Raw genomic sequence first — 15,755 nt, forward strand, 5'->3', positions numbered from 1 at the left:
CTGTGTCTTTGAAATGCAGAAATGAGATAGGTTGTCCTTCTATGGTCACAAATTAAATGGATTAGCTTTTCCAGCTACACACATACCCCCCATCTCTGATGAAGTTGGGACAGTATTTCCACAGACACTTATACTCTTAGGCTCTTGTCGGTTGCCTGTATACGGTAGCAACACTGATGGTCTTACTGTTTAGAAACATTCAAGACAGCATGGTATTTCTGTCCTATACAGGAATGCTGGCTACCTTTTAAGGTGATCACAGTATGTCCATAGTCAGCTTGTGGGAGAATGTAGTTCTTTCTGTGTTTCCAAGTGTCCAAAATTGTGTGCTTTTTTATCCCTCCCCTCCTTGTTTTTGTGTCTTTCTGCCACTACTGTAGTATCTTGCTTGATGGCTGATAACTCTGTCAGCTGCCCCAAGCAATGTTTTCAATGGCAAAGCTCCTGTCTGGCTCCACCCGGTAAGTCAAGCTGACTGATGCCAAGGAACCCCATTGCTTCAGTGTTCTAGCTGCAGTCATGCTCCACACTGCTTCCTAACACTGCCCCGTCTTACGCAGCCGTGAGATGTGTTTTTAACTACACATCTGACTTTGTTCTTGTTCCGAGTGGTGCTTATAGCAGGCTTAATTTCATTGCCCTTACTGTCTGATTTCCTGGCCCTCAGTATTGTCCTGTGAACTTGTCTGTCCTGTCACTACTCTAAGATCCTGCACATGCCTTATACTTCAGTTCTTTTTATATTACCTACCTGAAGTTTAAGTGTCATCTATTGTAACGTGGCCTGTTTTGTTTTTTTTTCCCAGCCTGTTCTTGTGTGCAGGCAATGTAATAAATGCTTGATTTTTAAACCAGATGTTACAGATGTGAACTTGATATAATAAGTGAGCCGGTTTGTGCATGCATAAAATTGTAACAACCTTATTACTGTTTGTGCTTGCAGTTTGTACATGCAGATGAACTGACACTTGTAAATGGGAAGCTGTCTAGTTGCGTAAACAGAAATATGAAATGTATTTGAGTTCTATTGAGTTACTATCCATGTATACAAATACATGAAGTTATACAAGGGTTTTATGAAATATTTGACAAATCAGTGTTTGTTGCCACTTTTGTACTGATGTTGTAGAACAGTTTTCAAGCAGCTGTTACTTGTGTATATTCTTTTGACAGTTAAAAATAATAGGTTTGGGTTTGTCTGTCTTGGTTTTGTTTCCATTTTATGTTTTTATTGTAAGTTGAATTAGCTTGGTTAAGTTAGCTTGTCTGAGATAGGCTTTATAATTTTTATTTTCTAATATTTAGTTCTATTTGCTAAATATGACATTATACCCTGTAAATCGATATTTGAAATTCATATAGATAACATTCTGTGTCTCCACAGGAGATCTGTATTGCAAAGCATAATGAAAAGATCCAGCAGCGTCACCAGAGTGAGGAGGAATACAAAATGCACCATACTGTTCAGCTAGTAAGTTTTGAGTTTTCTGCTGTAGAGTTTAGCCTTTAGTTAATAGCTTGCATTCCTCATTATATATTAATTAGGAGAATAGTCAGAGTGATAGCTGTTTGAAAAGAGTGGTGGATTCCTGTATCATATTATGCTGGTAAGGGGGAATATATAACTGTGTTAGGATGACATTGAACCCAAGCAAATAAAACAGTTCTTTAATGCTGGATTCACATCCTAAGTGATTACTGCTAGGGTTAGGCTGCATGCAGTTTGTTATCATGTGCCCATAGATGATGCTACACATCTCCAAGTACAGCATGAGATATGCTGAGATGAATAAGGAAGCCTTATGCGTTTGTTCTTGAATTTTAATAAGCTCGTTCATTATTTTTCTTCTTTCTACAAAAGAAGTCACTTGAATTGTGAGATATAAAGATGTAGTTCCAGCTATATGCTCCACAGTCCTCTGCACAGTCTCATCACAGGGAATAGGCTAGCTAGTCTAACTCTTGTGCTGAACATAGTAGACTTTATCTTAAAGAATATTCAAATTCTGGCGTAGGTCTTGGGAGCTGATATAGTATCAATATTTAATAAAGATCACTGACAAAGATGCATTGAAATCCAAGTCTCTTTAATTCAGGCTTCAATTAGATTAGTGAAAGTGATTCTATTTCATCCTTATACATTTTTAACATTGATACATTTGTCCAGGAAGTCAGCTGCATAATTTATTTTATGAAAAGGCTACTTGTGAAAGACAGTATGTATTGACATACTTTTCCAGGAACTTAGAAAAATTTTAATTTTTTTTTTTTTAGTTCTTACAATAAGGAGAAGGAATTTGCTGTGTGAATTGTAGTCTATTTATCACTCTCAAAATAAGACTTAACAAAGCTGAAGGACTTTGTCTCAAACTCTACAGGGCTTTTTCATTATTTATTTCATGGAGTTGCATGCTTGCATTATATAAAGAACATTATGCTAATGTTTTTGGTCTTTTATTCTGTTAATAACGTGACTGAAAAATTCTACTGTTATTGTAAAATAGGATTTCTGCCACTAGTTTCATGAAGAGTTTTGAAAAGATAACCTCAAGAGTGTCCAAACCTGAAACCAAATAAGAATTGCAATTTCACTATTCTTATTTAAAAACAAAACAAAAACCTCTTGAGTTTGAGACTGCTTCAGCAAAATTTTGATCTGATTGCATATGTAACATGCAGGTGTGGTGGTAGAACTATCCTTTCCTCTTGCTATAATCTTTTCTTTATGCTTCTGTTTTAACTTCTTTGCTTCATTGCTCTGTTACTTTCTTTTTACCACATGCTTCTATTCCTCTTCACCTTTTCCTATTTCCTGTCCTTACTATTTTTCAGACATGTTCTCCTTTTCCTTTCGCTAATGCATCTATACTTACTTCCTTTCAAATCACGGGAGTTGGCTCTTTTTGAAGGACACCAGGCCACTAGCTGAATTCTGAAAATGGCAGGCAGGCACTGCTTTTGTGTTGCCTGAATGACAATAGAAGTTCACAAAAGTGAACTTTTTAATTATGATGATGAAGATGAGCTTTTAAAAGCAATACTAAATGCTGTGAGTCATTTAAGAATTAAAGCTGCAGTTTCTGCTGAGGTTGTTTTTTTCTTTATAGTCACTGGTTCTATTACAGCTATTCTGGATAGCTCCTGAACCTGCATATAATGACTTATGTCACCTGATAACTAGCATCCATTTTCAATAAATTTGAGTGAAGAGTAGTGGTTTGTTTCAAAGACGTAGTAACTTTCCCAAAGTTTTGTGAAAACGGATGACTAGTTAAAGGAGGTGGATCTAAATGTGGTTTTCACTGAGGTAAGATCCCCCAACAAGAAGAAAATACAACTGTCTTAGCTGCAAGGAAGAGCATCAAACCTTTATTGAAGTAAGAGTGCAGAAAACGAAGCTGGATTAAATCATGACAGTTTAAGTTAACTAAATACAAACTTCCATTTACTATTGTAAATGATAATGAAAATGTTTGCTTCATTTGCTTAATATTGGATTAAAACCTTTGTGGCACTGTGTTCTGTGATTTCTTGCACTCTGAAAATACTAATATGACTTGTTTTAAATGGGCAACCCTGCAATCTGGACTGTCATTTTGTTCTGGGAATGAGAGAAAATGGATACTGGTTTGCTGTCTGGCTAATTTATACTGGTTTTCATTTAAGGGGGCTTTTTTCAGTATAATGTTCTGTCATGTCTCTAGTTATTTTTCATCTTTCAAGGTAATAATTCCAATTCTGATTGAAATCTTTCTTTACTGACCTTTGCATTTCTTCAAGCTTATAAAACATGACATGCATGGTTTTTAAGGGGAAGACAAAGGCCATTTTTGAAGTTCAGAAGTGTTTATTTGAGAAGCAGATTGTTAGGTAATTCTTAACAATTAGTAGAAGAGTTATTCTAATTCAGTTTTTAAAATTATGCTAAACATAGCATTGGATTTAATATTTACATGTTTTCCATATTTCCTCAGAAGCGAGATCAATTACAAGATGAAGAGGAAAGAAAGAGCTCCTGGGTTAGTCAGGAACGACAGAAAACACTGGACAGACTTCGCACATTTAAACAGGTAACAGAAGAAGAGTTGTTCCTTTCCACTAATTTATTTTGCAAAAGAAATTTTCACTTATTCTATGACTATACTATGCTATTAGCTATTCTCTTTCATTGTGCAGTTAACTGTTCTTTGGAAAATGTATAACAAAATATGGCATTGCTGATAATGAATTCCTCTGGCCTTTGCATTCGCAGTGCCATGATAAGCTTCTGTTCACTCCTACATCTACACCTTGGGACAAGACACTTTTCATCAGTGTGATTAACATCTAAGGCCAGCGTATTAGGTCAGAGAGGACTTTGTTGCAGAGGGAGCCATCAGCCAGTTTAGATTAGGAAAGCAAGAGGGAATTTTGAATTTTAGCTTCCAGACAAAAGAGTTTTGAATGTACAGTCTGGTTCTTAGTAAAATCCTAATTCTTGTATGTCCCTGATTAGACCAATTGCATGTAAATTGTGGCTTAACCAAGAATAAAAATTAAGAAAACGGATTGTTTTTTGCATAAAGGTGAGGATATATTTGCTTTGTTTTTACATCCAGAACAAAATGAATGAAAATAGCAGGTGAATTCTACTTGTCTAAGGCAAACCCTAACGACAGATACTTAGAATCTAGAATAGCGCATTGCATGTACTTGTCTAATTGTAAATAACTTATTCACTTTAGCGGTACCCTGGGCAAGTAATACTTAAATCCACCAGACTACGTCTGGCTCATGCAAGAAGAAAATGTGCAGCCAGCTCACTGTCCTGTGTCAATCAGCCTCAATCTTTGCCAGCAACCATACAAATCCAAGAGAAAAGTGAAGAGGTGGAATTGGAAAATGCAGTTCAGCCTTTGCAAGTGCAAGAATCCACAAGCTTAGAACAACTTCAGGATATCTTGTTACCTCCCAATGGTGTTACCTCTGAACTGCCTCATGTTAGTGCTTCTCCGCTTACCGGTAACGAGCTTCAACCAGAGACTGTTACTGTAGTACCACTTCCACCCCCTTTGCCTCCACCACCTCCACCTCCACCTTTACCCTCCAAGGAAGATGCCACCAAATCCTTAGAGAAAAGTGACAGCTTTGTTAAACGTCAGAGTGAGGAGAAGGGAGTCCAGCACTCTTCTGGTGTCCCACCAGCATATCTGTTTGACAGCAGTCAGCTAGTCAGTGCCAAGAAGAAGCTTAAGAAGACTGGTGATCTAGAGGGTTTACAGAGGAGGAGAGGTAATGTTTTAATTTCTGTGTATTTAATTGTGATGCACATCAGTTCCTCTTCTTTTTTGCTCTATAAAAATGTGTATGCTGTGATACATTTATAATTATTAATGGGAAAGTTGTTAAATCTTTTTCAGTTGACAAGTTTTGGCAACTGAAACAAATGTTGGGACCTTTAGGATGGTGTGCGATATGCTTGTTCAGTTAGATGGAAAACACTTGTGAAACTGACTCTACGATATACCACATTAGACTAGCTAGAAAATGGAGCTGAATGTTGAGTAAAAGAATCTTTTCCTATCTAGTTTACAGGCAGCACTACAAATATTATGTGCTTCACCCGAGGGTGCAGTATTTTAATAACATAATTTTACATAATTTATGACCTAGTAAAATGAATAATAGTCTTTTTACACTGGAAACCTTGAGAATGTTTCCTTCAAGTTTTCTTCAAATTTTCATACAAAAATCCACAAACCCTCAAGTACCCTTGAGAGCTGAGTAAAGAATACATTTGTTTAACTGCAATTGGAAATTAAATCTGTAATCATTCAGCAAAGCACGTTAATAAATAGTTAAAAAATCATGAACTTCTTTGGAAACTGAGGAGAATGAATAGAGCACAGGGCTGAGTTGGGAGATCTGTTACAACTTGTTGATTCTGTGTAACTTGGTTTTACCTGTTTATCCCCTATATAGAATGGGGAGTATGGCAGCCATGTTTAAACAAAATAATTGTCGTGTTTCCGTGAAACATGCTATGTTGGACTAAAGTTTTTATTTGAAAATAAGAGATGGGATTTTCAAAAGCACTCAGCTGAACTGAAGTCACCGAGAAAAAGTACTTTCAGTACTTTCAGTGGGCCTTGATTCACACTGCTGTAATATGCTGTAATAATATCTTATTACAAATTCTGTCTGGCTCTGTCAATTACAACTGCAGAAAACATCCCTCCACCGACATTTTTCCCTCAGCCATGTAAAATCAAAATTAGAACTGTCTTCATTGATCAGACAAGCACGAGTGTTTTCTCTAGAGTTGTCCTTAAATGACAGAAAACCCTTGAGGCGAGTGCACAGTTAAGCTCTTAAGAATCTTGCAGGTCACAGGTGCAGCATCTTAAGTTCATTATCAATTTTGCTGCTGCTGTGCTCCATTTTTCTTTTTCTGTAGTCCTCTTGCTTATTTTTCTGATACCCATTTTATCTTGCAGTTTTATATAAAGTACTCATCATGTGTGCAATTTGTTGTACATCATAAAATGACAAATATGGAATCAAATTATGCCCTCCTTTTTAAAAGTATTGCTAATGCCTGCAGCAGCACTCTACCTCTGCTCTGTATTCCCTAAGATTTTCCAAGTCCCTTAAGTGGCTTCAGAAATTTGTCTCTGTGTGACAGATGAGTGTTTTATAGTCCTTCCTTCCTCCTTCAAATGTGCAGTCCTGGATTCTTCTTTTATTTCTCTCTTTTCCTTGTATATATCCCAACTGTCTGGGCCATTAGTCTGGTGGACAAAGCCCACTCATAAATGCAAAACAGGTTTAAAACAAGTATTCTACAATACACAAAAAGAGCTAGAGATGGATATTTATGTGTTGATTCGTATGTGCTGCACATTGTATGTGCTAGTGTATGTGAGCAGCTATTTCAGACTATTGTACTTCATTGTAATGCATTCTCAGGATTGAGATCTTACCTACTTGTGGCTCTTCAAAGAGCCAAAGCCTGATTTTATTTCTGCAGACAACTAGTTTCGAATTGGTGATAAAGGAAGGATTTGCGATAAAGTATTAACTCTTACTTCTGTTTTCAGTAATTATAAAGGAAGGGAATTTATATAGGCACGCTGTGGCTAGGTGCTAATACACACATGAGTCCAGAGAAGCAGGAAAATGCATGCTGCTGACTATACTGCTGCTTCTCTCACTGGCATGTAGTAATAGTCATATGGTAGGTAAGGTCAGCCACAAAATGAAAGTGCTGAGAATGGACTGCACAGTCCGATACTTAAGGTAAGTACTCATTGCCAGAGCTTCAAAGACAAGCAAAATAATGTAATAAACACTTCCATTGTATTGGATTCATTGCAGCTATTTGATTTTCCTGACTGCAAACAGGAAAGCCATCTTGTTCAAAAAGTTTTACTGCCTGATAGGAGGTTAAGTAGTTTTAGAAATTACAATTATTTGTATAAACCAGTTTTGACCTGGTAATAGGAAAGACAAATTTGGAGGCTAAAACAATATTGGAGCTACCAATATACTTATGGTATGGGACTATCACATTAATGTGGCTACTTTTTGGTCTGTTGGAAGTGTAAGTGAAGACTAGTAAAATGTAGTAAAAATAATACTGAAGGTCTTTTGATTTACTGCAGTGAGTTCCCCGATGGATGAAGTGCTGGCTTCCTTGAAACGTGGCAGCTTTCATTTAAGAAAAGTTGAGCAGAGAAGTCTCCCTCCTTTTCCTGATGAAGATGATAGCAATAACATCTTGGCACAGATCAGGAAAGGGGTGAAACTGAAGAAAGTGCAGAAGGATGTTTTGAGAGAATCCTTTACAATTCTGCCTGATACTGACCCTCTGACAAGGAGCATCCATGAAGCATTGCGACGAATTAAGGAAGCATCACCTGAATCAGAGGATGAAGAGGAGAGTTTGCCTTGCACAGACTGGGAAAATTAACCTGTAATTAACATACATTTAAAAAAAATATTTCTTCCCCACTTTTTGTATAACAATAGCGGCTAGGCCTCAGGCTGTGTGTTCTAGGAGACTTAGTATGAATGTGGCTAAACTGTCTGACATCTAATGTGGTAAAACATGCACATATGAATTTGGTATCGCTGACTTTTCAAAGAATTTGAAGTTTATAGTAAGGAAAACTTTTTAGGCAACATCGTAGCCTTTTATTGTTTGAATACTTTTGCCGAATACTGACAGGACTATAAAAAAAGCTCTGTTTTCATTTAATAAATTTGAAGGGACTGTTTGTAGCTTACCAGAAAGCTTTAAAAAGCTTTTAAGTTACAAAGCAGCACAATCATCCTTGGACACACTTTGTACTTACTTTCTAATTACTTCTGGCCTTATAAAAATTTAGTATGTTTGTCTCTTCAGACTGAAGAGCTCCAGGTGAAGGACAGTTAGATTTAACTGCTGAACACATTGAAATCTCATTGGTTACTCTGTGTTACTGACTTTTTGATAGCTTGGTTTCAGTCTGTAAACTCTGTGACTTAATTAAATTCCAGACTATAAACAGTAAATATACAAATATAATTTATACTTCTGCTGCTTGGACAAATCCCATGAACTTGCACTATACTAAGGTACAGTGCCTCGAAGTACAGATATCTGAGTTCAGCAGATGAAGATAACTATTTCAGAACAAACCAGAAATTGGCAAGAGATTAGTTTTCAAAATTTTGGCTGCATCAATAGCATGAAGAGATTCTTGATTACAGCAACAGCATACATCACTCTTCTGTGGTGGTTCTTTTCTGCTACTGGCATGTGGATGAACTTAAGTCTTAACAAAAGTTCCCACTAAACTTAAAATTTGGAGAAAAAAAGAGGTATGACAATCTGTAAAGAATTTAAAAATCTCTTCAGAAATCAAAGGCTATTTCAAGAGTATGGAAGCTAAATAATTATCAGCCTTGCAACACAGCTAGCAGTAGGAAAAAGATAACCTTTTTGGATACAATCAGGCATTTCTGCCCTGGTTAGTTATTACTATAGCTGGAGAGTGACTATTGATAAAGTGCTAAAGCTGTTTAAAAAGTGATGGTGACTTAGTACATCATCTGCTGAATGTTGTGATCATAAATACTATGTCTCAAACTGTTCCATGGATATGCTATTTTCAAATAATATTTAAAATTTTTTAAAAGGAAAATAAATGTTGCCTTTATTTCCTCATGAACTAGCTGTTGGCCACAGTAATGATTTAATACTGTTTAATTACGGCATGCTACTTCCATACCAAATGTACTGCTAGTTTTGGAGTTGAAAATCCAGAAGTGGAGGTGTACTTAAGTTTTCCTGAAACTCAAAGTGAAAATAATTTTGCTTGGATATAGCTTTTTTCTATACTTGCATACTCAAAAATCCCACTACCACAACCCTTCAGAAATCAAGTGACAGCTGTAAGAAAAGACATAGCTTGGAATTGACTTGGGTTTCTCAGTGCAGTTATTCTCTTTTCGTTTCCTAGATAACTGAGAAAATTTGAATCCGCGATCTGACTTTATGATTTTAGTATTATCCCATTCTTTGGGATCTTGTTTGCATTTTTTAGCAAGAATACTCTTTAATAACATGGGTCTTTCTTTAAAAAAAGAAAAAAAAAAAAAAAAGGAATTTTCCAAGAGTGACTTTGAATTTTTTTTAGTCTAGTTGGTGGGCCTTCTAACATTTTCCATTGGAAGTGTATCCTCTTAGAAGTCTTATGTGTACATTGCCATACAATATAAATACATTTTTTCCTCTGCTATCTTTTGCAGCCCCACAGAAGCAGTTCAGAGTGCAGGTTGAAAGTCACTGCCATGCAGTACCTCTAGTGCGCTGGTGGTTGTCTCCTTTTTACCAGTTTACAGTTGTGGCACCTTCCCCTTTTAAGGAGACGTTCCTGTCAGATGCTGAGGTCCCATGAAATCACTTGGACCTAGAGTGGGATGCAGTGTCAGAGATCTGAGTGTGTGCTTCTTGGAGTTTTTCACACATCTTGGACCTGCTTTCTCTTACCAATGTCATATTCTATTATGAAAACAATCTTGTTTTCATGAGATGAGACTGTTTAGCAGATAGTAGAGATTTGATTGAAAAACAGTTGTACAAAATAGCTAACAGCTCAGAAAGGAAAAATGAGCCCCTATGGAAGCACATGGAATAATCTGGGAGAACAGAGACTGAGACAAAGCCCTCATGAAATTCAGCTGACTAAATACTTTTCACATAGATGAGTGTGCTTGCTTGAACATACAGGAACCCAGAATTTATTACACAAGAGTAAAACCTAATGCAAGTCTGTTGTAGAAATTGCAGAATAGTATTTTTTACTATGAGGTTATCCATTTAATGCTTTAAGATTGACCTACTGATTTTTAACTGTAAGCTCTGCACATAAAAAAACCTCAGTTGCATAGATATTTTAGGTTGAAAACAGTATACGATGTGTATTGGCACATATATTATGAACTATGCTTAATACATGTACATCCTTATAGGCTAAACGTAATGCAATTATTTGCATTAGGAGTGAAGGCTAAATCTGATATAATGATTTATGTTTATCAAGTGCCAAAAACTATCTTAATGGATGTGCAAGGAGTATTAACAATGTCCACTGAACTGGTTTCATTAATTATTGACATTAGAAGACAAACCAATAGTAACTAATTCCTGCAGGATATCTAGTAACATCTTATATTACCCGCTTTTTGAGTTCACTTCTACATAAAGTTATGACTAACTTTTTTTAAGAGCAGTTCCTTCCTTACAGACATTCTAAACTACGTACAAAAATGTTGAGGCATTCTGTGTATTGTAAGTACAGCTGAACAAGCAGTATAAAGATGCAGTAGCTTCTGTATGAAAAATCAGAAGATTACTGGTTATCAAAAGTATCCCAAACCAGTATCTCTGTGTGTGTGTACACAGATAGTGGTACACATAAATCACTATAGTACATCAAGAGTACTTTAAGTAATGCGAAACCTGGGTTCCTTGGAGTGATGGACAAAGTAATGGATAAGCAGTGAACTTCTGCCTTCCGTAGTCTTCTAATCCAGTATTTTGGGCCTCTTCAAACTCTATTCTGTGTTCACTGCCAATAATACTAGAAGGCAAAAAAAGACCTGGTCATACTCAAGTGTGTCCTGGCTCCAGAGTGTCATTTCCCTGGGAGCAAAGGGAATCAAGGCTTTTGAAAACGCTGCTCAGTATTGCATGTTGGAATTGCTTAATATGTAGAGAGTATTTGTACAGCTGTTTACCTTTTCAGATGTTCCTTTTGTTTTTCCCCCCAAACAGGTGATTCACAGCCACTGACGTGAGGAAAGAAACACCAGTTGAAGATTACTTTTCCTCTTCATTTCTGAAAATTCAGAGCCAGCAGTTATGATCATCAATTCCCCAGGAGGCTTTCTTTAGCAAATGATTCAGTATATGGAAAAAATGGCCCAAAATGTTAATTTTTGGGTCACTTTTTTATTTAATTTGTTCAAAACATTCTGGTTTTGGCAGAGAGCTAAGTTGTTTAGATGTGCATTTTATATAACCAAGAATGCCCAATTCTTAAGCACTTTTTATATTTGCGTTAGTAATGTGTGGCCAGTTAAGTGAGGGGGGCATTTTGAGTTGGGCGAACACTTGCTGTTAGAGTGACTTTGGGATTCGGCCAAGACATCAAACCAGCTATAGAACATCCCTTCACTGCACTGAATATATCATCTGCTTGAAAATCCAACTAAATAGCTCCTTGCAGAGCAGCTTGCTGTGTGGCAGTGTGATATTCCAGAAAGAGCAGAATTCCTAGTTGCACTACAGTAGCTGAAATTCAGTAACATGCAACTAAGACTTTTTTTTCTTCTTAGTTTCAAGAAGTGTATGTCATTATGAAAAACAAGTGACCATAGCACAATAAGAAACAGGAGTTGAATTCAGTACATATTCAAGAATGTGTTTGTTTCCAACATGGTACATTTAGGAAGACATACTGCAGCACCTTTTTAGAAGGTCAGTGTAATCTGACACCTTTTTAAAGTAGACATTTTCATGCTTTTTTTAAAATAATATTTAGCTGTGCTGAACCAAGTTAGTTATACTTTTATCATTTGTTATAGGAAGCAATATTTTGTAATTTCATACTTAAAATTATTTTTCTCTTTCGGTTTAAAATGGCTTTTGATTACTCTAAGCAGCCTTCTTTAAAAAAAATGAAAGCACTTATAGTTCAGTTGTGAAAATCATACTTGTCTTGCTGGTTTTCATTATTCCCTTTAGTGGCTGCAAAAATGTTTGTATTTCATACCCAAAAGCCTACTGGCTGAAAAGAAAAAAGTTCCCTTTTAACCCTGACCTTTTTTAAAGCAGAGTTAGAACTTTGTCTGCAGTGGATACCTGGAAGTAATCCTAAACTTCATGACTAATGGCTGCAGGCAGCTACTCTTATGATACCACAGTACTAAGAGATACAGGTACTCCATGTGACATTAAAGTCAGGCTGTTATAATTTTAAGAAAACTGAATTTTCACTAGCGTCTTATTTTTACCAGCATGACATACACTGTGTTTGAGAAATACACAGTCCCTGTCCTTTGCATATTTTGGTCCATTCACTGTTCCTCTTGTGACAGACAAACTACTGTGCAGATCTGTTTTTTTTAAGTGGAGTTATGCATTGCTGCTGTCGTGAATTGGAACGCGTACTATGTTAATGTTAGTAACAGGAGATTTCATGTCTTCCCATTTACTTATATAAAGAGGAACAGGAGAACTTACCTTAGCAATAGGCTATGTAACCTAAAAGGAACCTCAGCTCTTGGACACTTCAGTTGTTTTGCTGTAGGTGTCCTGAAATTAAAGCTCTGTCAAACATCTTGAAAGGATGTCGCATTACCCTTACTGTCAACAGGCATTTTCTTGACCTTGTTGCCTTATTTATAAAGTGAACATTTATTTTCAAATCACCTGTGAGCAGTGTTACTGTAGAGTTGTATCGATTTTACTGTATTAGTTGTCAGGTCTGTATTTTGCTGTCCCAAGATCAGGTCTATGAAACACTATGATACTGGCTTTCCAAGGACCTAAAACTACACAAAGTTTTTTTCTTAAAACGCTATTCTAAACCCCGAGTTACATGGTGTGGTTGCAAGCTGTCTAATACTGTGCTTATGCAGCAATAACAGCAATTTCAAAGTTCATCATAATCATTTGACATTGCCTATACCATAAGCTGTGGTGTATTTTTGCTCTACATTTATCTTCTACTCACATCATACGTTAAAACTGAGGTAATCAAACAAATTTTTGGCTGTAGCACAAAGCAGAACTATGATGTAGAATGGTAATTCAGATTATGCAGTTAATCTGAAACTTTTGTGCTAAATTAACAGTGGTGATTGAAGAACTTTTATGTGCATTTTCTCCCTTTTTCCAGCCTGCAGTTTTGTTCCTTAGAATGTGCATATGGGGCACTAGCAAAATTCCAAGCCAAGGAGAAATAGTGTAGTTTTAAAGTGTAGGTGCAATGGTCCCCTTGCACAACATTTGTGTCTGCAGTTTACCACTGTGTTGTGACTTAACTAAATAGCTCCATGCTGTACTGTACTGCAGTTTTCAAATTGCAACATCATCTGTCATCTTTGCCTTGACAAATGTGTGCATGATTGAGAAAAATTACCGTCCTTAATCTGTTTTATATTTAGCTGAATTCTTAGATTCCTGTAATAGCTTAGTTTATAGAAATGGAACGAACATGTACTTTATGCGCACAGAAACGTTAGTTGTTATGCTGAGCATAGCAGTTTATATCAGTTCAAAACTGCCATCTTCTATGCGGAAAGTGCTTTTTTTTTCCACATACTGCTAAAAAAAAGTTCCTGGATTTTAATCCTTCATGAGTCACTAGATGTCACAATTTCACATAATTCTCTGCTTTGATATAAAAATTGTGCATACATAGTGTACAGCCTAATGCATAAAGTTTCCTATCCTCTGTAGTGTGAAGTTTTGCAGTGGGATGGCCACAGCAGCAAATGGGGAAAGTTTAAGTATATTCACAAGTAACTTGTGGAAATTATGATAGTCCTGCATTGAGATTGTTTCCTTCATAGCTGAGAAAAGTTGTAATAATTGTGATGGTCCTTGAGAAATCTTAGCAAGCATCACTACAGAAAAAACACAAACATGCAAGGAAAGAGAGCCTCCATAAAAAGACCTTTCTGCCTATTATTGGTATTTTTCATTTGTGGCTGGACTTCATTGTTGTGGCTGTGTTGTTCTGTCACTAGTCATTTCTCTTAAACAGTTTGTCAGCTTTCAGGCTTTTTCAATTTTTAGAAACTTCTTTCTTTGTTCAAATCAAAAGTGGTTTAGTATAGTGTAATGGATCCAGTGAGGCAAAGAGTTGGAATGCATAATGTTTATTGTACAAATGCTTATGTGAGGACTGAAAAGTCTATGAGTGGGAATGAGAAATGAAATACTCAATTTCTGGTAAAATAACCAAAATGCAAGGTAAACAGCAATAGTCTTTTGATCAGAAATGGAGTTTGCATCAACGTGAATTCTGTGCTGTCATTCACAGAGGTTCCAGATCCTTTACAAATGACCAATAGTCTTTTATTTTATTCACTTTACTGTGTTTTCATATATTAGTTAAGTTACCTGTCTAGGGTAGATGAAGGCTTTTTTTACTTTTCTTAAACATCACTTTTAAGCTTTATTCTTTTTTTAAAAAAATCTGACAGTTAGTATGACTCTACGTTGTGTTCTTTTGTGGCTGCATTGGGGATAGAACTCAACATACTTCATTATGTTATTGTAAAGAATCATTTTGAGTATAAGCACTATATTCTGTAATGTTTAATACTAAAGTAATGACAGGTGCATTATTGAAGAAGAGGAGCAGAGGAGGCAGAAACTTGCTGGTTAATGTTACCCTTATGCTGTATGTTGCACTGAATTTCAAGGGTGTAATTTGTAAATCAAGTTTGTTCACATGTGTAATCAGATTTTACTTTCATTGTAATGCCTATGTAATTAAATTACCTGATTATATTTCTGGTAATGATTCCATAAGCATGGACAATATGTTGTTATATTTAGCACTACAGAATTAATGTTAAGAACAAGCAAAGCTTCTTGCGAAGGAAAGGAGTAAACAAGCACCTTACTGGGAGAACAAGTTGCATGATTTCAGTGCTACTGGAGCTGACAGGCAGTAGGACATTCTAAACTTGACTGCAAATTGCTCTGTGGTGTAATAAGCACATTGACATACTGCTATCAATGCTGTAAAAAGTACAGCAATGGCTATTTTTAACGTATACATATACTGTAACTTAATTTTTCCTACAAAATGAATTTATATTTAATTGCTGCCTAAATACATAAATACTTAGGATTTATAGGAGGGTCAAGGGTGGGTGGGCATGCCAGTATATTTTTGGGAGGGACTGTTGTATGTACGGTTCTTCGCACTTCCCATTCAGTTTTGACTATTAATTCAAAACTCCCAGCTCTGACTATGGTGAATCTGCAACCTGACATTTTTGTACTTTTATTGTGATTCAGGTCTTCTATATTCTGTGGCCCAGAGCTTCAGAATTTGACAGAAAAGGTTGTCTTTCCATTCTCAAAATGTGAATGCGCTGATGTACCTCTGATATGGAAAATGACCAAGCAATGAGTTTTACTCTGCTGAGTTTCTAATATTAATTTAGAGCATTATTTAACGCTGATCTCCAAGGCTATTAACCAG

The 15,755-nt window shown here is 36.2% G+C and overlaps 1 protein-coding gene across 3 annotated transcripts in view; it reads left to right on the forward strand.

The window, feature by feature from the left end:
- The window catches only part of JMY (junction mediating and regulatory protein, p53 cofactor), a 65,086-nt gene extending 53,658 nt beyond the window's left edge, over nucleotides 1–11,428 (forward strand). For 2 of the 3 annotated variants that reach the window (XM_086479323.1, XM_086479326.1), the window contains 4 exons: nucleotides 1,385–1,471; nucleotides 3,975–4,070; nucleotides 4,725–5,271; nucleotides 7,644–8,407. In XM_086479323.1, coding sequence (XP_086335449.1) covers nucleotides 1,385–1,471; nucleotides 3,975–4,070; nucleotides 4,725–5,271; nucleotides 7,644–7,951 — 1,038 coding nt within the window. In that variant the 3' untranslated portion in view covers nucleotides 7,952–8,407. Of the gene's footprint in view, nucleotides 1–1,384; nucleotides 1,472–3,974; nucleotides 4,071–4,724; nucleotides 5,272–7,643; nucleotides 8,408–11,302 lie in introns of those variants that run through there. The other variant, XM_086479324.1, reaches the window with a different exon arrangement.
- Nucleotides 11,429–15,755: the final 4,327 nt, after the last annotated feature.

This window comes from Leptosomus discolor, chromosome Z (assembly GCF_034619465.1).
Source record: "Leptosomus discolor isolate bLepDis1 chromosome Z, bLepDis1.hap2, whole genome shotgun sequence".
Classification (NCBI taxonomy): Eukaryota; Metazoa; Chordata; class Aves; order Leptosomiformes; family Leptosomidae; genus Leptosomus; species Leptosomus discolor.